This window comes from Idiotropiscis lumnitzeri, chromosome 16 (assembly GCF_059441095.1).
Source record: "Idiotropiscis lumnitzeri isolate Australia: NSW breed Sydney's pygmy pipehorse chromosome 16, RoL_Ilum_1.0, whole genome shotgun sequence".
Taxonomy (NCBI): domain Eukaryota; kingdom Metazoa; phylum Chordata; class Actinopteri; order Syngnathiformes; family Syngnathidae; genus Idiotropiscis; species Idiotropiscis lumnitzeri.
Genome location: NC_142406.1, coordinates 9,907,551 through 9,932,418, shown reverse-complemented (window position 1 = coordinate 9,932,418; position 24,868 = coordinate 9,907,551). Strand labels below are relative to the sequence as shown.

General features: G+C 41.0%; 1 protein-coding gene across 1 annotated transcript; it reads right to left on the bottom strand.

Annotated features, from left to right (window-relative positions):
• Window positions 1-273: 273 nt before the first annotated feature.
• Window positions 274-24,299, bottom strand: crybg2 (crystallin beta-gamma domain containing 2). The gene is made up of 25 exons (XM_088318975.1): window positions 23,998-24,299; window positions 21,471-21,573; window positions 18,801-18,959; window positions 16,269-18,712; window positions 12,381-12,796; window positions 11,842-12,254; window positions 10,337-11,053; window positions 6,016-6,063; window positions 5,487-5,605; window positions 4,853-5,093; window positions 4,145-4,284; window positions 3,936-4,062; window positions 3,820-3,855; window positions 3,588-3,727; window positions 3,381-3,507; window positions 2,735-2,895; window positions 2,530-2,656; window positions 2,414-2,446; window positions 2,219-2,331; window positions 2,005-2,134; window positions 1,787-1,926; window positions 1,176-1,299; window positions 854-1,012; window positions 613-772; window positions 274-405 (listed from the first exon to the last, which is right to left on the bottom strand). Exons 1-25 carry the CDS (start codon window positions 24,177-24,179, stop codon window positions 314-316), a joined length of 6,651 nt encoding a protein of 2,216 aa, XP_088175101.1. The 5' UTR covers window positions 24,180-24,299; the 3' UTR covers window positions 274-313.
• Window positions 24,300-24,868: the final 569 nt, after the last annotated feature.

Here is a 24,868-nt window from a genome sequence, read left to right as displayed (position 1 = left end):
ATGAGTATTTATATATATATTAAAAAAAAAAAAAAACGTGAGTGGAGTGTGCAATTGCAAACTGCAGGCATCAGAAAAGTAACGGTAAAGTCGAAAACTTACCCCCACAAGCTGTGAATACTTCTTCCCGTGCTCCGTATGCATACATAACACTAATATAGAATATTCTTTGGGGAGAGATATGATAAATACAATGATTAAATTAAGAAGGAAATTATGCAAAGGGACTGCTCTTGGGTGTAGGAATTATGGGTAATATCCTGATCAGGTCAAATCAGGTGATGGGAAGCTTCGCCAAAGTGAGCAACATGTCTTAATTGATCAACACGATCTCCCATTGTTGGCTTAATCTCTCGTCACTCTCGGGCATAATCACCACATGGTCCTTGTCATAGTTTTGACCACCTGGAAAAAAATAAATAAAATTTGTGTTAAATTAAAATTAAATTAAATTATTTATCATATTTTAATTTTTTTTTAATTACAAAATTGAACCCCAAAATATAATAATAATAATAATAATACAATTATTATTTTAAATGATTTAATTATTAAATTTAATTATTTTAATGTAAACTTTTAATTGATCAAAAAAGTTTGATGCGTTCATGCCTTTGACGTCAATGACCATTCCGGGGAACGTAATGCTGCTGAGTCGCCCTCTCATCTGAGCCATCCAAGTCTGATTTGGCTGCCTGCTCACGTTCCATAAAATCAATTTGGCTCCGGGCTCAACGTTGCCCATCACTTGAAGGCTCATGATGGGGGAAAGCTAGACAAAACAGCGGAAATATTCACCAGTCAGTAATATCATTGTTAAGTTTTAATCAAAGTATATGTTCAAAGTCATTACCTTGTTTTTGATGAGTCCATCCTGATAGAACCAGATGTCACTCATGGGCTCCACATCTGGTGAGACCACCACCCGCCCGGACTTCATCTCCTCCACCCCACCCTGGATGGACATGAGGTGATGGCTGTCTGCATTTCGGATGCGGAAAAAGTGGCGCTTCTGCAAAATATCACAGCATTGAACGAAAATTACAGCGAGAAGACAAAAGATAATATTTTCACAGTCCAAAACCTAAAACCGAATGAAAGCATGGTCGTGAAAATCTTTTATTTTCCTATGGATGTGAATTAGAATTCTGTCAACGACAGCAGAGATGACAAACCTGTCTGACCGGATACATTGAGCCAACAGTCTGAACAGAGCTGAACTTGGGCCAATTTGTGATTTCCATTGGCTCCAAAAGGAACTGGCGCCCCCTATAGTTGCCAAATTCACAAAGCACCCAGCTGGAAACAAGACAGGCAAGAAGTGATCAGAGAAATTCAACGTTAAAATGCTATTTTCCCATAAAAAAAAAAAAGAAGTCAATTTTCAGCGAAGTACATTTGATTAGAGGCACAAATGAGACATCGAAAATTCAAATAAACTCTCTTCCAGCGGCATCACTGATACCGAACCCTCCACACTGTCCTAATGGGATCATACCTCAAAGACTGCTCTTAGTTCGGTCAGCTAAATTTCCTTTCTTGCATCCGGGTCACTTCAGGTGTTCCCCAGGGCTCTATCCCGTGGCCCCTGCTCCTCATCGTCTAACTCCGCCATTTTACTTAAAATGAGTATTCTTTCATTTCTTCACGTATGATACCCGACTCTACATCTCCTGCAAACTCAAAGTCTCAGGTCCAACCACACCTCCTGATGATCCGTATTAAGTCCTGGTTCACCTCTAAATTCTTTATTAAGACTCTTTCCCACTCACATCCGGGAACTTACCAGCCACTGTTAACTCTGACTGAAAGAATGTGGTCATTAAAGCCCTCCGCGACCATGTTGACAAGCTCTGAGTCCGCTGCAATCTCCCTTCCCTCCAGGCCTTCCAGTCCAAACAATGAGATGGATGGAACTGAGAAACTCTGCACAAAGAGAGATGGACCTTGAGAGCCATGCGGGAAAAAGATCAAATCGATGTTGGTGTGTAAATGTATCCAAACCATTGGCACAGCCTTGACGGAGCGGATGAAGGTGCTTGGTGTGCAGCCCATGCTTATTAATGAGCTATAACCTCCTTCTGATAAGACATACATGATCCCGGAAAAGTCTTTATTCTCGTAGAGAACCCAGCTGAAAAAACAAAAAAAACAACAAAAAATCAGACTGACAGATAAATTTTTTTGTGCACATCGTGACGGGTTTAAAACCCCTCACCTTCCCCCAACAACTCTGCAGGACTTTGTCTGGAAATCTTCTGTGGCAGCGTCCTGTTTATAGTTGAAGATAAGGCACTGTCCCTTGTAATTTGGCTCCGAGAACAACAAGATCTGAGAAAGGGCAAATCAAAAGTTATTTTTGCCAAATAGGAGGACACTCATGGTCTGGCTATTAAAAAGGAAAAACACACACCTCATTTCTGGTCCTGTTCCCATCAGCTGGAGCCTAAAAGCCAACCGAGCAAAATTAATATTCATCAACACACTACACTAAAATGCAAATCATTTTCAGTTTCTCGGTGGCCTCACCAAACTAACGGGCTGCACAGAGCAGATGCGAGTGTCCCGGGATCCCCAGTCACCACTATTACTATAGAAGCCTTTCTCCAGGATGTACTGGTTCCCAGAAAAGTCCACGTGGGAGTAGGCTACCCACCTGGCAGGGAACAAGTCAACCAAACCATTAAATGATCCGTTTACATTTATTCCCGGAGTACTTTCAGTTTTGACTCACAATCCACTAAATACTTGGATGGAACGGGTGCTAATCTTGTAGCCAAAAAGCTCAACATCTGGAATGGCCTCCGTCACCTCGAAGGTGTTCTCCTCTTGGGCAACGGCACCCTCCTCATCCTCCGGCTGCTCGAACATCACCATTAAGGGGTCGCTGAAGTCCTATAGAACAATGAGAGGAACGGAGATGACATAAAACGTGTAAAAAAAAAAAAAAAAAAAAAAAAAAAAAAAAACTCCACACACTTCATTTGAATAGATTTGAATTTGTTTCAATGTTGATTTAATTTGCTTTCAATTCAGTGATTATATCACAAGCAGCCACAAGAGGGCGCCAAAGAACCACAAGTGGTGCTCAAAGCACACTTTGAAAACCACTCGTGTAGTCGTCGTAGTTTTGAAAATATGGACTCGAGCACTTTACTTGAGTATTTTTTTGTATGATTTTAGTCTCTCTTACTGATTTAAATTTTTTTTTTTGTACTGAACTAAATTTTCCAGTACCACATGGAAAAAGTCAATGTAACGCAGTACTGTTGCAGTTTGAAACTTTACATTCCATTGTTGCAAAACACCAGCTGTAGTTATCAAAACGGAAACATGAGAGAGAAAAAAAAAAGCAAAAATTAACATCCCGGTCAACTTACAGCTTGTAGAACCCGAACAGAGCGCAGCTCCGAGTTCGATCCTCCCCACACCCTCCAGTCGTGATACTCGCCTTCTTCCAGCAAGTACTGGTGACCTCTATATCCCTCCTTCTCGTAGCCCACCCAGCTACATGAACACAAACATGTTCTCAACATACAATAAATGCATTTCCATGACGACCATGACAATTTCAAAGCGGCACTCACATCCCTCCGTGCACTTTGACGGAGCCCACAGAGTACATGAAGGCGCCCTGCTGCCTGTCCATTCGTGTCATGAAATCTCTCATGTTCGAGGTGAGGATCCTTGATTTGCCGGTGAAATACGATCTTTCGTAAATCTCGATCTGCAGACCAGCAGTGTGGAAATTAAACGACGGTGTGGTGCGGCGGGAGTGTTTGAAAGTGAGTAAAGCTCAAAATCCTTGCATCGGTTTACCTTTGGTTCACTTATGTTTTCCACTCTTGGCTCCCCCTGTGGGAAAAAAATGGAACACCCATTATTACTGCCATATTTTTTTGTAAAAAAAAAAAATGTGGACTTGCTTGACTTACCACTTTGAGTGGATGCACCGACCCCACATAGGGTTGCTCAACACCCCAAGACGCAGGATTGGAATACCCGCCGACCTCCAACACGCGCGGCGAGCCCTCGAAAAAAGGTTTCGAAAATACGAGCCACCTGCGGAAAGCCAGAAATCATTCAAATCATCGCACTGCAACGTGTTACTTCCTGTTTGTTTGTTTTTTATTTCATTACTCACAGGCCAGCATTAATGATGATGGAGTTGGCCTTGATGGGGAATCCGAAAATTCGAGCATCCTCGGATGTATCTCTGAAGATGACTTTTTTACCCTCGGCGTTCTCCTCTGGGAAGAGACTAATTTCTGGGACACTGTAGTCCTACAGGATTGGAAGAGAAGTTTCTTTCTTCTTTCTTAAAAGTGTTTTTAAGGGAGTGGTTGCAAATTCGCATTTGCATTACCGATACCTTACCACTAGGTGTCACTAGAACATTTGACATATTCCACACATTGAGCACATGCATTTAGCAAAAAATTGCATCTTAATGTTTGGTTGAATTATAAATTATTATCACAATATAAACTCCTGCCGGAAATCAAAACAAAATTGTATCTAATAATTCAGCTCTATTGCGTTGCATTTATCGAAATTTACATTTCAATATGGAAAAGGCAGTTTATTCATATATCAAGTATTGACATTTTTTTTTTTTAATTTATCATCTAACCAGGCCACTCCCATTGAGATCTAAGATCTATTTTTTGAGTCAGAGTAATAACGTAGTAATAACACAATGTATACGGAAAAGTGAGAAAAAATAAAATCAATGAAAACATCACAAAACATACGCAAAGAAATGCATTAGGTCACTATTTTAACCCAGAATTTTTCTGAGATTTGTTTTCAGTTTTTCAAAACACAAGAGGGCGACATGACTTCCTCTTACCCTCACAGCTCTTCGAACGGATCCAATGACGAACTTCTTGGCCGGTTTCGTTTTCGCCTCTCCCTCCTTTGTTTCTCCGTTCTGCTCACCCGTTTGCGCTTCAGCGACTTTCTGTCCATTTGTCTGCTGCTCCCCCTTCCCCTCCTCCTCCGGTTGCTGAAAAGGGCAGGTCAGCTCGATGTCTCCCTCATCCAGGGCGATCTTCTCCCCTTTAAAGTTGCGTTGCTCATACAGCACCCACCTATAGCGGAGTAGGAACCCGTCAGTTTGAAGTTCTGAACCGTACTCGATTAGCAAAATAGCGCTTTAAAGGTTAATTGGGTTTCCACGGTGCGCAGTTTTCATGTGGGTGTGTTAACTATTGAAGGCATGTGGATGAACTATTTTGACACAACATGAGCACACCCGGAAATGAGGGTTTCGTTCGACAGAATGACGACAAAATAAAAAATTATGGGGCAACAAGGTGTGTAGTTCACATCCGCATTTATGGATTTGCATTTTAAAGACAATGCAACTTGCATTTGCCACGAGGACAACGTTGAAACGATCATGTTTGTTAGGCGGTTTACACATCAGTGGGATTTATTTACGTGTGTAAAAGCGGTTTGGACGTATCGAAATGTTCTCATACCCTCCCCGGACCACCCTGATGGAGATGGTCTCCTGCAGGTCCCAAGATGTTGAGTCAGCCACGTCACTGCTCAACTCGATCCTCTGGCCGCACATCCCGGGCCGGTCAAAAATGTACATCTGCGCACAAATTGCATTCAAAGTTTCGCGATAGTCAGAAGGGGCAAATTTATGGAAAGATGACAAAATGTAAACGTCAACATTTGTGAATTGAATATACATCTGATTTTAATTTGATTATTGTTCAGCCTCAGTTCAGTTGTCTTTAACTTTAAGCACATCGTATTTGCACGGAATCACAATTTTTTTCATTTCAATTTTATGTTTTTTTATTTCCCAATGCAAAGCTGACTTCGGGTAGAAAGTTTGTAGTTGAATTACGAGACATTGCCATGGTGAAGGCCATTGACATCAAAGATCCATTTTTGAGGACTACGATTGTTCCCCTCAATCTCAAAACAGCCGCTGCACACTCCGTCTAAATTACACAATCACCAAGTCAAGCCAGCGCTTTGTGCAGAGAGACTCACCTTCCCAGGACGCGGGTTGAGCTTCCCATGTTCCTTTTCTTTGGTGAGCTATCGGCAAAACAGATACAATCGATTCACAACTATTCAAACACAATCAAACATGACAATGGTGAACGAGATAAAGTCCCTTTCGTTGCATGTAATTCACATTCACATTTAATTTCCGACCAATGAGTGACCACGGGCCATCGAGCTGGACATTGTCTTGATTTTCTCTCACGTTATAATCCACGAAGGGGATGAAAGCGCAAACAAAAGTTTATGTTTTGTATTCCACCCAATCGCAATCAAATAACTTCAAACAAACAAACAAACTAAACAAGCACTATGGAAAATCTAACGATACATTTTTTATTGCCAATTGAAGTTCAAAGGCATCTGTGTTCAAAGGAATTTTCTCGTCTCCCCGACCGCATCTCTTTGTCAGACAAGTCTTGATTAATGTGTACCTGTTTAACCTGATGCCTCGCCGTCTTTTGCACACTGATAATGAGAGCGCATATTTAGCGCACTGAAACAACATTGAATGAATGAAGTCACTGTACGTTTCACCGTTTACACTTTGGCCCTTATACGCTCGAGGAATGTTCGGAAACGTCCGATGCGCTCGCTCGTCAACCCGAGGCCTGGTGTGCATTTTTGTGCGCGTTTCGATTTGGTATCGGGTGTCACTCCAATGATTCTGTGTGACAGCTCAGCAGCGGCTTCTGTACTTGGCTTAGAATTTGGGCAACAGGCGCCAAGGCACCTCCGCAACATACCTAGGAAATCACAATGTTTTAGGACAGGACACTCATGTGGGTCCGGGGAGCCACCTGGTGCCATGTTGGTGACCCCTGATAGAGGTCGGCAACCATTCACATGCATACCCAAGGAGGGGGATTTAGAATTTTGAATTAACATCACAAGCATGTTTTTCTTAAAGGGGCCGTCAACCCCAAAAACATTTTGTCACTTCACTCGTCTAAACATGGCATTCTGATGAATATAGCATTTGTGGAATAAGTGTTAAGCAACAAAATCCCCAAAAGTTTTTAGCTATCTCAGTAGGCGCTCATGTTGTCACTCCTGTCGACTGAAAAAGACATCACAGGTAACGACCAATCATGGCGCACCTGTTTTTTTAAGCTCAGGCATAATTGGTTGTTCGCTGAGCCATGAGCGGCTATGATGTCATTTTCAGTCGACAATAGTGACAAAATGGCCGCCCACTGAGACAGCTAAAAATGGGTGGATTTGACTGCTCAACTTATATTCCACAAACGTAATATCAATCAGAGTGCAATGTTTCAACTGGTGGTGCTAAATAGAACATAATCTCATTACAAAATATTTTGGGTTGACTTCCCCTTTAATTGGAGGGAGCCCGAGTAACTGGAGAACATCGAGTTTCATAGGTCATAGTTCATAGAGATGCCTGGCCTGGTAAAAATATTATAAATCAATGTACTTGTTATTCTTATTTTTATCTTTTCAGATAGCATTTGAAATGGATCACACATTTAGGAGATTTTTAAATATCTTAAGTGTTTTTTTTCTCATGAATGTAAAACTTTATGTGACCTCTTAATGTAATACAGCTGTGTGGTCTGATGAATTAAATAATTTAATGCCCACACGCAAACTACTGTCCATGAAAAAAAAAATAAAGAGGAATTTCCTTCAGGGCTGCTAGAAAATCTCTCCCGTGTTTCTGGAATGCGCAATTACAGCATACACGAATGTCAACATTTACCTACTGAACAAACCAAAAGAAAAATCATCAGCCGTCGCAGGTGATCATTTTGTCAGATGTCAAGTGTACTTCATCAAATATTAACGAGAGCAAAAGGCAAACCCAAAAGTCTGAAGGTGTGGCCGAGCGAGACAGATAGCTGAAATGGGTGTGGAGCGTGGGCGGCAACGTCGGCGATAGAAAAAAAGCGAGAAGTCGTGTGCCCTCAAGTCAGATGTGTCACGGACGGTTTCAACGCATGGAGACGTTGACAGGATGTAATCTTCAGAAAGCTTCGGCAAGCTGCACGAATCGGTCAAGCACCGACAAGTGTACTTTGCGCTTCCTGATTTCCCAGCATGCACCACTTCCCCTTCGTACACAAAGGAGGAGGATGAAGCTATTAATCGCATCCTTGTTCACTCCCATTATACAGGCGCACATTTTAAACGGGGAAAGGAATCGTTTACGACCGCAGGGCTTGGCTGACCTCATCTTGACCTTTGTTCAGTCCCTTTTTTCCATGAGACGTTTGTCCTCACTTTTATTTTGAAAGCTGTGCTTTTATTCTATGGGCACACAAGGATGTTTGTACAAGCGAGGTAGCGAGCACGAGCTAAGACTTGTATCTGCAATGAATTGAACCCTCTAGAAACTATTTAAAAAAAAAAAAAAAAAAAAAAAAAAAAAAGAAACTTGCAAAAAATGACAACAGGTGTCATAATTTTAACATTATTTCCTGCACAGTACAGGGAAAACGGAGAAGATAATACTGCACACCGACGCGGCGGGCCGGGAAGACGAAAGAAACAAAAATAGCAGTACTTTAGTTATTTATTATTCGCGGCTGAAAAATATGTTATTTTGAAAAACGACCGGCTTCTCTTCGTCAGATGACACGTGGCAAGATGCGAATTGTCTCGGTCGCATGACGCTAATTCTAAACCAACAAGCTAGCAAAATGAGTAATAAAAAAAAAAAAAAATAAATTAATTAAATTAAATAAAAAAAAAAAAAACAGACGATGCACGAATATATTTCAACATAAAAAAGATTTCAAACTAAAAACTAAAACTAAAGTTAAATCTAACCTCAAACAAAAAAAAATTCAATTAACATGTCTTGTCCCTCAGCAAGCGTTCCCATTTATCACGTGGCCGTTTTGCAAAATTAATTGCCCACATCTGTTTTAGATTGACTTTCTGCCAGCAAATCACACGCCACCAGGTGCATCTCAAAGAGTTGGCCCGCCCACCTTGGCGCAAAATCAATCTGCCGAATGAGCAAATTATTCTTGCGCCGATCCAAAAACGAAGATCCGAAGAGATTTGCGTTAACATGCGGAAGCACAAAAACAGAGAACGTGGCTAAAATATAGGCTGGATCTGGATTCAACAATAAACTGAACCCAACTGGTTGTTTCCTGGATTTCTATCCATCCAGTTGACCGTTTTTGCCATTCCTCCCCAAATCTTAACCGCTAACATATTTCTATGACAACCACGACGCATTGCTGTCGTGCCTTCACAGTCTGTCACATCTCAAACTCAATCAAACGCATTTGTGTAGAGAGTGGTTACCAGTAATCACCTGTCGACTTAATAGAAGCCATTAAAGTACTTTGTGTCATTCCTCTCACACGGGCTCAGGCTTATTACTTTGGACTTTTCAAGTTTCCACCATTTTACAGGTGCAGCATAGCAATCATGATCTCCGGGCTTTTGATGCAGATGTTGTTTACTTAACTTGTGCAAACATCGCTATGGAAACGACCAGTGGCAGCTCTTGGAGTGTTTTTGTGACACTTCCAAAGAGAGCAGAAGTCGACACTCCTTTTGGACGGACGGCACGGTAGAAGTCTGATTAGATAATCTGGTTTCGCCGCTTGTAGCAGTTTCTCAAGGATCTGCTCACTTAACTCATTTAATCACTAGAGGAAACCCCTCAATCACAGCATTTTTCTCGATTTTGACAGATTATGCAAAGCAAACAGAATATTGTGTTCTAATGCTCTGAAAACACGGAGTTATGACGCAAAAAAGAAGGAAAAGACGCATAAATACGTCTTTGGGAGGCAGGGACTACGTTTTTTAAAAGGTATATGAATGTCTTATGGATTGAATGAGTTAAATATCGTTACAGCGACCATTCAAAATAAAGTCGCACGGATCCTCAGCAAGATTAATGCGTCCATACCAAGAAGAATCATTAATTCGCTGCCGTTTATATTCAAACGAGGCAGCGACGTAAACGCCGCATGTAACGGTGTGACAAAAAGGGTCTTTGCGGGTTTTTTTTCGCTCGAACAACCCACATATGACATCACCTGCCTCGCCTACTTGAAAAGTCAACCTATTGTTGCGTTTTTTTTTTCTTTCATAATTGCAATGGCAACGTGCAGCACAAAGGATGATCGGTATGCAGCACACACCTCCTCAAAACAGTCGACGTTTAGCTTCTCTTGACTTGCTGCTACGACAACCGCTATTTAGTTTCTTGTCCAAGGATTTCAGATTTTAAAAGGATTTTTCTGGAAATGACTAATCATGCCGCGAGTTCAGGGAGTTAGTTTGTTAAGCAAACACGAAAAGGATAAGTGGGACTCACGTAAGCATCGGGAAAGGCTCTGTATTTTACATTCCTCTCTGGTTCAGTTTTTGGGATTTGAGGTCCTCTCAGCAGGCTGTTGCTGATCAGCGGATTCGGTTGCGTGCCCACGGAAATGGAATCGTGGCTGAAGCTCCTCTGCAGAACAGGGGTGCTAAGCGTACCAATTGGGGGGCTCACTGTCTGGCCAAACTTTGAGTAGGAGGAGGCGGGCTCAGTGGTGGGGAACAGCCGGTGATTCTCCAAAGAACTGGTGGGACTGAGAAGCCGACTGGCGCTGCTGCTGGAGGCTGACGATGTGATGCTCTGTTGTAAGGGAAGACTTTTGCGGGCGTTGTGGTCGTCAGAGGCGGTGGAGAAGCTGGATGAGGAGGCGGGGGGATTCATGAGAAAAGATAAGCGTTCAAAGCGAGATGACGAGTCCGTCGTGGTGTTGACTTCACTGAGCGTATTGAGAAGATTGGAAGAGCCCAAATCTGGGAGCGAGCCCGTGCGGAACACGGAGCGCTGGAATTTGTTGTTTTCCTGCGTTTGATCCACGGAAGAGGGTTTGTAACTTCCAAAGATGACGCTGTGGTCCAGGCGAGAGTTTGGTGACTGCTGTGTCGCGTTTCCGTTGAGGGATTTGTGCTCATCTGAAGCATCGGAGGATTGCCTCATGAGCATACTTTTGGTGGCAGATGCTCTGAGGGGCATGTCTCTCGTTCCAGGTTGCTCCTGATGGGAATCGGTAAAAATAGAAGAATAATAAACATTTCGTTTTCAGGATGGTCAACATGGAGCCTTCCTTTGGGAAGATTAAACAACTGGGCATGCCTGATGTTTTTTTTTTTTTTTTTTTGTATCAAGGGGATGCAATATGCAATATATTAATTCAAATACGTTATGTTGCCATGGTAGCAAGGATGATTATTTTATGATCATGGCAATTTAGAAAAAATACGCCTAAAATGTTTAATTTTTAACGATTAATTGAAAATTGAGTTAAAATCGATTGAATCGGCTTGAAATATGCATCGCTGTAAAAATAAAAAAAGTTAAAAGAAAAACAATAAATTTTGATCACAAAAGGATTTGCAATCATAACAGTCCAATCTATTGTGCATTTATTTCTTTTTAAGTTTAGTTCTGGCATGAACAAAACACCAACTGTTAGAAAAAATATATACTTTTTGTAACAAAGACAAAATGCAGACAAAGTAAAAAGCTATTTTGTTCAAGAAGAGCGACAAAAAAAAAATTCCAATCAAAATCGTTAGCTGGGAATCGAATCACGGTTTGGGTGGATCGTTACATCGATATTTATTCATAATAGTGCAAACTACTTGACAAGTGCTGATAATATTTTTTTTTTTATCTTCTCACTTTATCTTCAGATCATTTACGTTTACGCACTAGATCTGATTTTCAATTCGATTGTTAAATTGCACCTAATGACCTTTAGGTTTCGGCGGTGCTGCAAGGAACACACAATGATGCTTACACCCAAAATAAAAATGCAATACCTTCTTCATTAACTCCATGGGCGAGCGTGTGTCTCTGGTGATATTTCTTTTCAAGCCCAGATCAGCCGGGAATGTATAAATTCCATTGCGGGCCTCGGCAGCAGCCCCGGCTCCCGTCCTCTTTGTGGGACTTCCGATATCCGGGGTGACGGGGCTGGGGGCATCTTCGACGATTGGCGGCAAGGCGGAGACGGGGCCGGCGGCTGGCCCGCGCAGACTCATGCTTCTCGGCCTCAGCGAGGGCCCCATGCTCTTGAGGGTATCCACCAGGTTGTCCATGTCGAACTGGCTGCCGTCGACGTCAGGCGAGGCCGGGGGCGTGGAGGCGAGAGCCGCTGGGTCGTCGAGCTCCACGAGCGTGGCTTTAAACACGCCGGTAAAACAGGATGCGTCTGTGTCGTCTGCGGAGAAGGCTGAAACACAAGTTGGTTGTGAGTCCTGGCATGACTTAATTTTCTCCGCCTCTCCCTCCCACCATCCCTCGCTTTCACCTGCAGGTGCAGCAGACACGCCCACCTCAAAAGCTCCTCCCCACTAACCTTTTGGCTGTCTTCCAAGCTCGCTTTGGCTGCGGTAGCTGTACGACGAGGCCTCGGGGAGAACAGAGGAGTCGATTCTGGAGGAGGTGTGGGACAATCGGTAACTTTGACTATCGGACAGAAACGGCTCCTCTTTCGACATGACTCTCGATACACCTTCAAATGAATTTCTCCAGCTGTGTTCTGTGCCAAGAGTTGTTCCATTTGATTGCATTCTGCTGAAATCCACCGCATGCTGTTTGGGTGCGTTGCGGAATTGGTATCGAGATTCATCCAGTTTATCTGGAGGCGAATTTTTGAAGGGCAGGGAGCTGTTCAGGCTGCTGTAGCCTGAATTCATTTTGTCATCAGGTTGTTGGTCCGAGTGCGTCTTGGGATTGTTTACATTAAAGGCTGCACGAGATGCTGTGGGGGATCTGGAAGGAACAAGCACAAAAAAAAAAAAAAAAAAAAATCAATTAAAAAAAAGGGGATTTTTGACGTCCTTAGCCGTCAATGGCATTCAAAAACCTTTTTATTACGCTATGTTTGCCTTTTTTGGCATATCACACAGTTTTGAAAGAGCTGTGCAGCCCAAAACTGAACAAAAAGAATGTATGCAATGACTAATGCTTTGATCCCGAGATTTAGAGCCTCCATCTATTTTCAACAATGAGTGTGGTATGTTTACATTAACTGCAATAATATTTTCTCAATGACCTAAAACAGGATTATAATATTTCAATTTAGGTCTTGACACAAGATGAAAGTGAATTCATAAAAGATTGTTTTTTTTTGTTATGACAGCAAGCATGTATTGAGAACTAAAACAGATGATGTCACCATGTCTAAGACTCCATTACAATTTTTTTTTTTTTAATAAACCAAAACAGAACAACATTAATTCGATTCTCAGTCATTTAAACTGCGTACTCATCCTACAATCCAAACAAATGAAAATATTTTTTGTATCAACCGTGTTAATTTTATTGCATTCATTTATATCGCATTTCAGTTTCGATCGAGGTACTCACTGATGCGTCATTGATTAACAGCAAAGGTATTTTATATGAGCAGTAAATTATCTTCTAGAACATCAGGTACACTTACGGTGTCGTGCCGATTCAAAACACGACAAACACACAAATTCAAAACACAAACTCGTCATCAGAACAAACCAAAACCAGTTTCAAGCTTTCGCCAAGTTGGCGTCTGTCAAGTCAAGGTGTGGCCTTGACACACGGGTAGGCATCCTCTGCAAACTTGTCATTCCGTTCATGTCTAAAGTAGGCTGGTGCACAACGTCGCGTTGGCATCAAGCACCACGGGAAGCAATAATGCCATTTTTGAGATGGAGGGTGGGGGGGTATTTTTAGCCTTTGTAGCCAAATAGCCAAACTTGAATTAATCAGAATTTATTTATTTAAATTTGGGGTGGCTTTGATATTAATGTGGAGGACAAGGTGGAATGTGGATGGCATCATTCCTCATTTTAACGTCATGACGGTGCTACAGGTGAAACCTGTATGGTGTGTTGGCAGGGGCAGGGCGCTTTTGTCTTTCACTTAAGATTAGCACGATGACCACATTTCGAGCCCAGATTCCTTGAATTTTTTTTTTTTTGTTTTTTAATCACAATTTTGACAATTTCCATCTTCAGCTGTTTCCTAGTCAGCTTCTCACAAGCTCCGTCTCGGCTTTCTTGCGCTTTGGGGATCCATGAATGCATTCAAGCGAAAAGTCAAGTATTTGCTGACATCATGTGGCGTTAAATTACAGTGCAATTGCATCTCATTGCATTGTCAGGCTCAGAGATGGAAAGTAAAGTCGAAAAAAAATTGTCAAGTGTCCTCAAGTGGAGTTTTCAGCTCTATAGATTTGCCTGTCTTTAATTTTTAATCAAAATGGGGAATCATCTTTTTCTTTTTCTTTTTAAGTTTGCCAACTTTGGATGACATCACAACATAAAATATAAAATAAAAAAATAAAATAAATACATAAATACATTAAAAAAAAAAATAATAATATATATATATATATATATATATATATACTTTAAGTCAGGAAAAAAAAAGGGCCAGTTGTGTCATGGAGGAATGTGAACTAAGGCACATTAGCAATGATGACACATTTGGCAAATAATCCCGATCCGACGACTTACTTAAACGGATTGCTTAAGATTGTTGGCGCCAAGAAAAAAATTGGAGCAAATATGCAGTCTGGAATACATCCTAAAAGAAAAAAAAAAGAAAAATCTGTTTATTCTGTAAAACACTATTATGCTAATCAAAAATTTGGAAAAACAATCACATTCAATGTTTTTATTTATTTATTTCTTTTTTAATCCTACATTGTAAATTAATTCTGAAATCGAGAATGCAGCCACACGTCATTTACTGAAACCAAATGTGATTTCGATTTTAAAATTCTTGCCGTGATAACAGCTCGGCATATTTTCCCAATCGGCTTTCTGATGCGGATGATGCGATGCTGACCCGAATGACTTTCAGTTCACAGTTGTACATTTTCAAGAGTTAATAGCTGGGATTTTATTTGACCTCTTAATGTCTTTGAGATCACTTGAATGTTCCAAAAAATTTGACTGGTATCATTCTTGCATACACCAGTTTAAAAACAAATCTATTTACTACTTTCCTTTACTACCTACATAGTGATTAAAAATAAAATCCTGCTGGATTTTGTCTTTCTTGGTCACAATTAAATGAAATTAAATTCCATTATTTATTTATATTATTTAATAATAATCTATGTGGTATGTCGATTGTACGCAACAGTCAGATTTCGGAGTTATAACGTAGATACGATACTCATTATTTAACGTTCCCTGTTAGTTAGCGAACATATTGATATCGCATACCACCAATCAGTTTTCCATATTCAATTTAAGCAGAACAATGATCCAATCAGACAAAAGCTCATTTTTATATCAAATAATTAGAAATACAGCTGTCTTATCCGCCAGGCGTTTTTTGAGCAACTTGAATGGTGATTATCAGATGGTGGGTCGGCGCCCAAAAATCGCAGACAGCTCGTAAGAAATATTTTTTTCAAAACAGTCCTGAGGCCTGCCAAGTCCCCACAAACAACAAACGCAACATACAATCTTGGGTAAGCGTCAGGAAATGAATCCCTTGCGTTCTAGCCACTGGCTACTCTGTAAACAAATACAGAGCAGCTCAGCTTTTTGGCTAGCAAAGATTAGAGCTAGCTAGCAATATGTTTTTGGCAGCGAGTTCAAAACTACTGAACTAGAATAGCTTAAAAAAAAAAACAAACATCTTCAAAAGGCAATACACTGACATTAAAGACTAAAATAAATGTGGCATGGGACCTTTAAGAAATGTATATAAAAACCTCTATGTTAGCAAAATTGAAAAGAAAATTAACCTGGTCAGGTTGGCTCAGTTAAAACATTACCTCCTTGACACAGATTATTTTTCAACATGCAATAATATCAAACTCCAAGTGTGCCTCCAATACCACGTGTGTATTTGAAATGCAATCATCTGAGCGATTAGGGTTGACACATGGTTGCATAAACAACGTGGTCAAACTCCACCGATTCAAAACACGCATCCTCCCCTTTTTTACGACAGGAAATGTTGACATGTATGGGTCTTATCAAGTAACCACCCTGTAAGCTGAGAAAGTAGGCCACACATGGCTCGTTGTCTTGCTAGGAGATCTCTTTACATCCACACGGGATCATCCAAGACTTTCCCTTAGGCTACGCCGACAAACATTCGAAATGTCGGCATGTTCACTTGCAACAAGCTGCCATTCGCACAAAAGTGTTGGCGACTAACCCCATGACGATCGAGCGAGACTCTTAAAACCTGGACACAAAGACAATCTGTTCCCGTTTTTTAATTTTTTTTTCCCACTTACCGCTGTTTAAGTTGGTTTTGTACGTCTTGATGCTCCTCTCTCCCAAAGAGTTCCTCTGTAGCTCCCTTCCGAGGATGCCGTGCGTCTGCCTTCAGGTCGGACAGCTCAACTGTCACCTGGTCTTGCTGTACTCCGTCTCCTGCGCTCCCAGTAATCGTATCCGCCCACTCGCTCTCCTGGGTGAGCCTATTGTGTTCAATCGCAGTGGCGTCTGATTGCCGCTCGGCGCCGCGCGTCCATATTTTCGACACTCCGTCCGCACGAGTACAATCAATTTGGTCATATGCCTGTTCCTGGCTCGCTTCTTTAATTGTACCTGCAATAGGTACACGCTCCAAATCTGCGTCTTTAATTTGATACGTGCTTAAGTCTTTATCTTCCTGTTTTGTGTCGTTCTGAAACAAATATGGAGGACTATGCATATCTCGGTCCGATAGATATATCCCCTCGCTTAAGGGCTGCGTCTCTTCATCATGGTGCTCTGTTGTTTCAGTGACCTTGATCCTGGTTTCATCAACCCCTTCCCCCTCGCTGTTACCGGAGGGTGCAGCAAACTCGCATACCATTGGTGTTTTCACCTGCAGAACAGGTGCGGCCAGTAACTCCTGTTCTTTTATCTGTGGCAGTACTTGGGCGACAAACTCTTCATGACTTCCATCTTCAGCTTCAGGAAAGTCGGATCTATCATTAAGCAGTTCTTGAAATTGAAAATGTTCCGCTTGCTTGATTGTGTCTTCTGTCAGTGGCGCCTTCTCAAAGTCGGATGACCCCACGGAAAATTCTTCTTCTATCATGTCCATAATGTGCGTCTGCTCATCCAAACTGTCCATGTTATCCTCCTCTGCGCTGAAATAGAGGTCCACGGTGCTCCCATCGTCTGATCCTACGCTCAGATACACTGGGCTGCACGGCTTGGAAAAGGTCTCTGAGAGTCCGGGAGGAGGAGAAGAAACAAACTCTTTATCTGCATCCATTTTCCACTCAAAATCTATTGGTGTTGTCGAGTCATTTGATTTTGAGGCACAAAGTCCGGAATCACTACTCTTCTCGTCGGCGACTACCTCTTTTATGAGGATCGCCCTCCGTTTGGAGTCTGTAACCTGAGATTCTGTCCCGTGGGATGCGACATAGTTGGAAACAGGAGGGGCAGAGTTGGAAGTCACCGGGGCTGAAGTGAGGCCGACACGGTTTAATTTGGCGCCTGCGTCGGCGTGCATCAAATCAGGACTCTTGTCTAGTTGTTCAGAATAAAAATAGGGAGAGGACGGGAGATAGCTGCGAGGGATCTCGGGGTTTTTTAGATCCTCAGAGGTAGTGGGAGTATTGCAAGAGTAAAACCTCTGGTGGGAGGGCGGCTCATGGGAAACACTGAACGTATCAATTCTACTGGTGACACTTGAAGTTGATAAACACGAGTAAATACATGGATTTGGTTCTTTCTGAAAATGTGAGGACGTTTCAACCAGAAGAGGTCCTGGTTTGCTCGCAGTTCTGGTTTGGTGGGAGACTTCGGCATGACTTGTTGGGAGCGAAGACAGGATTTCAGAGGTGAAACTTCGGGGGAACAACGATTCGTAGAGGGCTCCGTAAACGACGTCTTGATTGACAGGGGGACTGATGTGATTGCTAATAGGGAACGTTTTGGTGGCACTCGCTGAAGTTTCAGTGGGAGGAAATAAGATTTCTTGTTGGACACTAGTGGATTCCCTGAAAGGAACAGGCTCAGCTTCATTAGGAGTGAAAGAGGGTTCACAATTTGGGGGTCCATAACCTTGGACGTTCATTTCATGATAGGATAGAGGAGCACTGCCGGTGATCAAGATGTCGGTGTTCGGTTTCTGGAGAGCGTCGCGTTCCTCGGGGAAGTTGCCGTTGACTTCTTCATCAGGAAGTTGATATGAAGCATCCGGCAAAGGAGGCTGGCTCGGCTGAGAGGTAGAACCAGAGGTCACCCCGACGGATTTATGATTGCATTCCGATTGATTGACCTCCACAGGAACTTTCAGGAGAGCGTCGCGTTCCTCAGCGAAGTTGCCGTTGACTCCATCAGGAAGTTGATACGAAGCATCCAGCAAAGGAGGCTGGCTCGGCTGAGAGGTAAAACCAGAGGTCACCCCGACAGATGTATGATTGCGTTCCAATTGATTGACCTCCACAGGAATGTTTTCTTTCTCTTCTGATTGAACAAGAACGACCCTATTTGGGGAGTTTTGACCTTTATCGTGCAAACGATGATCTGAGCCGTTTGTTCGATGTTCCTGAAGTCCAGGTTTGGCGGTCTGAGTGACAGGTGTTTGTTGTGAGAGAGCAAAGTATGATGCTAACAGATTTGAATGCATAGAGGGCGGAGACGGGATGTCAAAGGTGTCGCTGGTGTCAAGCGCTGGCTGAGACATGCTGAGCATTGCTTTTCTGTTGCCCTCATCGTCCTGGTCTACGTTTCTCTATGACAAGATCGCAAAAGTATCTAGTGAATAACCTGACAGATCTATAAAACATCTTAGTCATAAACAAAAATATTTCTACTATTACCTCATCATGCTCTTCAATATCAGGACTATGGAGGCCAAAAGTGCTTCGAGATAGATTCTCGTCTTTCTTCTTCTTGCGCTTTTTCAGAAGACTGAAGGAAAAGGTGGCAAATTTGTTGGGTTTATGGAGATCTGTCTCAGAGTGGCTCAAATCTTGGCCCTAAGGATGACAAACAGTGAGAATACATAAATAGCATATGTAAGCTCGTGTTAGGGGGTTAATTGAAAAACGTCAATCAAGACTACTTTCAAAGGAACCTTAATATAGGAACAAAAGCGATTCAACCACAAATCAGTTCTTAATCGACTTTACACGGACAAATGAGCTAACACGCCGTCTTCATTCCAAGCATTACAACCGCTCCACCCTGAACAAAGATTAAACGAACATGATCTGCTTAAACCCAAAAGCAGTACTGGTTTGGTAATATATGTATGAGGGCTCCAGACTGCCCCTAGACGGTGGCATATTGTCCTGTAACTTGAGACAGTGCAAGTTCTTTTTTTTTTTTATCTACTCACGCATGTGCGACCAGGATTTATTTTTTTTTTTTTAATTCCTGTTGAATATTTACTGATGTTGGCAAACTCTCGCTCTACACTTCAGTCCATCGATCAGTAGTGGAATAAAAATGAGTGGAAATGTGAACATTTACAGAACTCCCTAAAATGTTTTACTTGCGCCTCTAAAATTTCAGGTTAGGGGCTATTGTCCTAAGGAGAAAAAAAAAAAAACGTTTAGTTTGTATGTATGGTATATGTGTGTATATGTCTATACTAGGGCTGTCAAAATTAAAGCATTAACTCTGGAGATGAATTATAAAATTATTAATGCAATTAAATATGTTAACTCCGTTTTATTTATTTATTTATTTATTTATATTATAAGTCCTGAAAGGCGCTTCCAAATCTAATTTATTCATAATTATTATTATTATTATTATTATTCGTACCATCAACTCAATATGTGAATTTCCTGTCCTGGCTTGGTCCATTTAATTCTTCTAATTCCAATCAACCATTAAATCGTTAAGACGATCAGACTGACTGTAAAACTGTTTGTGGATGTTTTGCCGAGACTTGATGACAATTCTCGAGTGGGTGTGCCCGCGCAAATTCTTCCATCTGTTACGGATGGGTTGTCACATAAAATGAGAAGCCAAAACAACGATCAAATTGCACTGTAAGCTGCGATATGAAACGCTAATCACCGACAACAACTGAACAGTTCCAGTTTGAAGGCCAAACCATCCAAAAGGCATCACGTCGCTTTTAAATTACGTACATATCCTAACTAACATGTGCACAATTTAAATAATAGTAATAATATATATATATATTTAAATATGATTAAAATTTGCAGTTCACAAGGCTTTATGGGAACAGGTTCACAATTGTCACGGAATAAACAAACATGTCACGAGACCAGCACATTTTGCAGCTCACTTGATGCATGAAGAAGTCGCAGCTTGCCCTGCAGCACGAAAGCTCAGTAGAGCACTTGCACCCTCTTCTGGAGTGAACGGTACTCACTAACATTTTATTTTTTTGGACTATACCATGAGAGTGAGAGAGTGAGAGAGTGAGTGAGAGAGTGAGAGTGAGAGTGAGAGTGAGAGTGAGAGTGAGAGTGAGAGTGAGAGTGAGAGAGTGAGAGTGAGAGTGAGAGTGAGAGAGTGAGAGTGAGAGAGATAGAGAAAGAGAGAGAGAGAGAGAGAGAGAGAGCTTGAAATGATTTACATTTCGACAAATAACTGTTAAGAGTCTATGATATACAATTTGGGAGTACTGTAAATATTTTCCATCTTTGTAAATAGCTGTAAAAAAATAAAATAAAAAATAAGTGAAGGATGATTCATGTTAAGGTATTTTTCCAAGATTTATTTGGAAACATCTTCATGTCACAAGCAGGGAAAATGTAAATCAGAATAGTAGATCAGTGAAGCAAGAAGCAAAATGTTTCGTTTAATTTTCATTTTTTTTAGTTTTTGGTTATTTTTAGTAACTTTGACTAACTTTTATCTGATTAATTTTCAATCCATTTTAGTTATGCAAGTTGTGTGCCAAACCAAAATTGCACTGTCTATTGTTAGCTTTTAATGACTTATAGTTACAAAATAATGACAATGCAACACTGATCACATTTTTTTTTTTTTTTTTCGGGGAGATGTCTCAGTCTAAATTATCCTCCATAATCAGCGACAGTATGGGGTGGCGCTTGAAATAAAATGTCAAACAATGAGATATTTTTCTCATTTAAGCAGAAAACTACAAATGTTATAAATGTGCAATTTTAGCAGATCTGCATCCTTACACAAACTTTATACAAGTTCTCTTTACGGAAATCAGCCATCAGGTTGGACTGCAAATCAGGCAGCAAGAACAATACGACTTTATGATATTGTTTGACTAAAAACAGCCGCACGAAAAGAATAGCGCGAACATCGTTTGCATAACAAGAAGTTCCTGATTCTTGACAGGATTACAAACTCATCGAGTGGTATTAGGCCGGCTTCGCGTTCACACAGATTTGCTACTTTAGTAAATTGGATTTCCGAGCGGTGCCACTTTTCGACAATGAAGACGTCTGAAATAATTAACTCAAATAATTCAATTCCCAAAAAAAAAAAAAAAAAAAAAAAAAAAAGCTCAAAGTAAATACTTGGCTGACCTTTGACCTGGATGCCGTGGCATATATCGAGGAGGTCGTCTTGTCCAACACGTTGTCAGCCCAGCCGGGTCCATTCAGTGGCGTGGTAACGGGTTCAGCGGGACTGAGGATCACAAAGTGGCACAAATTAAGAAATTAGCGCCGTTTAATGATCGGAAATGATGCATAGCTCCAAGATGGGCAAGAAATACAAAAAAAAACAAAAAAAACACAACTGCTGCATGTTTTAATGACTTGCGGCCTGTCGCGTTCCAAAATGATGAAGGCTTTTGAAAAACTTGTCAAGTTTTATATCTTTATATCTTTGAGGAAATTTTTTTTAAAAATAAATAAATCACAGAAGAAGCTTTTTATTAATATTTTTATTAAATCCACAATGACGTTCATTAATCTCTCCACGACGATAGAAGGCACCCTGACCACATGGACGAGATACAATTTTTTATTTATTTTTTTTTTTAAAAACAACAATGAATCATTGCTTCGAGAATGTCGATGAGAACCGGCTAAACAGAGATTGACGTCGTGTTTGTTGGAACAGCATTCCTTATTCTGTAAGTGCCACTTTTGCAGCAAAGGAAGTGGAAATGTACCATTTGGGCTCATGTTAGCAATCAATCAAAAAATAATATACATTAAAAATAAAAATGATAATAAGCTGTCAATTCATGAGCCGGCAGCTACAATATTCACTTCGCATAGGCCGCTCTGCTTTGCACAACTGGAAGGTCCAGAAAGCCACATAGCAAAGTGACATCTCGAGCCAAAGTTAAAATTTATAGACCAGTGGCTCCAAGCCATTTTCACAGTTTTTTTAATTCCCGCACTCAAGCTTTGAAGAGATCTTTCGGGCCACGCTTCAACAATTGGCGTTTGTTTTATATGTAGCACATCCACAATACACACTACACGCTGTAATCGAGGAGCTGTGCCCCAAAAAAAAAAAAAATGCTTCAACAAAGGCAACCAGTTTATGATAATAATAGAAGTCGCATGTCGGAGCATGTTGACACGACGGCCCTTGAAAGCATGGACAAAACAAATCGAGGGTCTCGCCATGGTCCAATTTGCCCTTCCCTGCATCAGATTGCGTAATGGCAGGAAATGAAGTATCCGCTGGGTGTACGCGGGCATACCTGACAATCGTCAATTGAAAACAGAAGAACACACACGTACGTGTATATAGAGGACGCATTGTTATGCTTTTGACAAGCCGTCAGCATTCATTCTTTTCTTTAAATCCCTGTCCATCAGTCAGAGGGAAACACGTTCGGCCCTGCCTCGCGTCCATGTTTTTTTGCATGTAAAAAATGTTATAATGAAAAAAAAAAAAGGTTTAAAAATGAGTACAAACGACATAAAAATATCTATTTTAGTTATCGCTATTTAAAAAAAAAACACACATTCCACTATTAAGATTCTTTTCACTTTTTTCTTCAATTATTATTTTTGAGCCAAATATTACTGCTGTCAGTGCTCAAATATGTGGTTAACCTTTCCCCTAGTCATGCGGCTCTTGAGCAAATCCATCGTTTATTGGTCTTCACTAAAGCAAACACACACTGCCAGGCAGTGTAGTCCGTCAACGTGCGAGGAACAACACCATGGCTTTTAAAAAAAAAAAAAAAAGAAATTGGGGGCATTTCCACCATCTTGAACATGCAGCTACAACACACACATTTTGCCGTGTCCTCACTCACTTAAAATGGACATCCTTTTTTTTTTTTATCCTTGTTTGATGTAAAAAAAAAAAAAAAAAATAGATATGTCACCTTCACTTGACATACTACATCCACGAATATTAAAACTCATCGGAATAAAATAGTTGCCAGCATGTTAACGCCTAGAAGGCAAAAAAAACAACCTGATCCAGTCAAAAGGTGCAAAATACCAGCTCGACTCCATGCAAATACATAATTTGTATAATTTAATTTAATATCAGTGACGAGATACACAAATAGTGTTTCTGACCCTGCATGACTGAACCTTCCTCCAGTAAAAAATAAACAACATTGCAACAATCAGCTGAGTGTGAAATGTCTCACAAAATCAACACTGAGAAGAGTTAAAATATGTCTAAGGTCACATGCAAATATACCATCCCACTGCATCAATGAGATCCAATTTTGCCTTTCCTAACGGGTGTTTTTGGAATGTGGCAGGACACCAGAATACTCGGACACCCAAGGCAAGCACGGAAAGATCATGCAAACGTCACGCAGGAAATCGCCTCATGACGATGGCCTCTAACATGCATGCGTAAATGACTGTCTTGAAAACTATAGTTCAAGAAGCACTGCAGTTCAAATAATTTGGAATTGGCACGAGGTGCAAGATTCCCTCCTTAGTTGTGCCCTTCAGCAAGTAGCCGACTGCTTCACTCTTGTGTAGTTTTCTTTGAGTCATTTAATTAGTCAGGCTCGATTGTGCAGGTGCTCCTAATATAGAGAGCGACGACGAGTTAACCACAACGGGCAACTACAACCCAAACAAAGCATGATGACACTTTTTTTTTTGCAAACTTTACCTGAACACCTGTTTCTGAGAAGCGGGACTCTCCTTCGACTTTATCTTCAACTTTGGCAACTTGAACCTCTTTTTCTCGTCCGTTTTTTTGTCCGCGCTCTTCACCGACGACTCGCCCAAGTTGGGTTCACTCTTGGAGAAGAGGTTTTTGAAAGACTTTTTGCTGAGCGACTTCTTGGCCATCTACACGTTTGAGGACGGAGAAACTCCGTAGATGGGGAAAGCTCGCTGTAACTCCGATTACATTAATGGTGCGACGCAGAGACGCCGAAAGGATGACACTTTGTTGTCAGATGACAGTTTCCCTTCATGCAGCCTCTAGTGGACAAACACGGGAAGTGCAAGAGCAGACACGCCCACTATTACAATGGGAAGACGCTCAAGCTCTTAAAGAGATTAAAATAAAAATTAACGGGGCTCTATTAGTGATTATTGGGCCCCATTCACGTCTGGCTCTGGCTTGAAGGCGAAAATATTAGTTTTATCGTGTCTTAGTGTCATTTTTTTAAAGGTAGGCAATGTTTTGATTGGATGTAAATGTATAGAGGAGGTAAACGACTTTTTTTTCGCTGAGTCAAATTATCAAAACGGGTATGGTAAAAAAACGTATTTTATATTAGGACTTCGGTGCATTTCAGTCAGTTGAATCGCAATTTCTTTTTTTTTTTTTTTACAGTTTCTGCTTTTCCGTCTTCATTTTTACATCCCTATGTTATACTGTATCGTAAAATGTTCTCAATGGCTGACTGTATATACAAAATAATACTGAATTCTGCTTCGAGCACCATTGAAATCCTAACTTATTTTTTAGTTTGGTAGTTTATTCAAAAAGTATAACGTGCTGTACAGGAAACGGATGGGTGGACCAATAT

What these genes read in the sequence shown, in the direction of transcription:
- crybg2 (XM_088318975.1), bottom strand. Translation starts at nt 24,179, where the DNA reads ATGGCCAAGAAGTCGCTCAGCAAAAAGTCTTTCAAAAACCTCTTCTCC. An exon ending in CAAAACCAACTTAAACAGCG is followed by an intron (nt 12,797 to 16,268) that starts GTAAGTGGGAAA and finishes TGTTCCTTCCAG; the next exon opens with ATCCCCCACAGCATCTCGTG. An exon ending in GGAACAGGACCAGAAATGAG is followed by an intron (nt 2,332 to 2,413) that starts GTGTGTGTTTTT and finishes GCCCTTTCTCAG; the next exon opens with ATCTTGTTGTTCTCGGAGCC.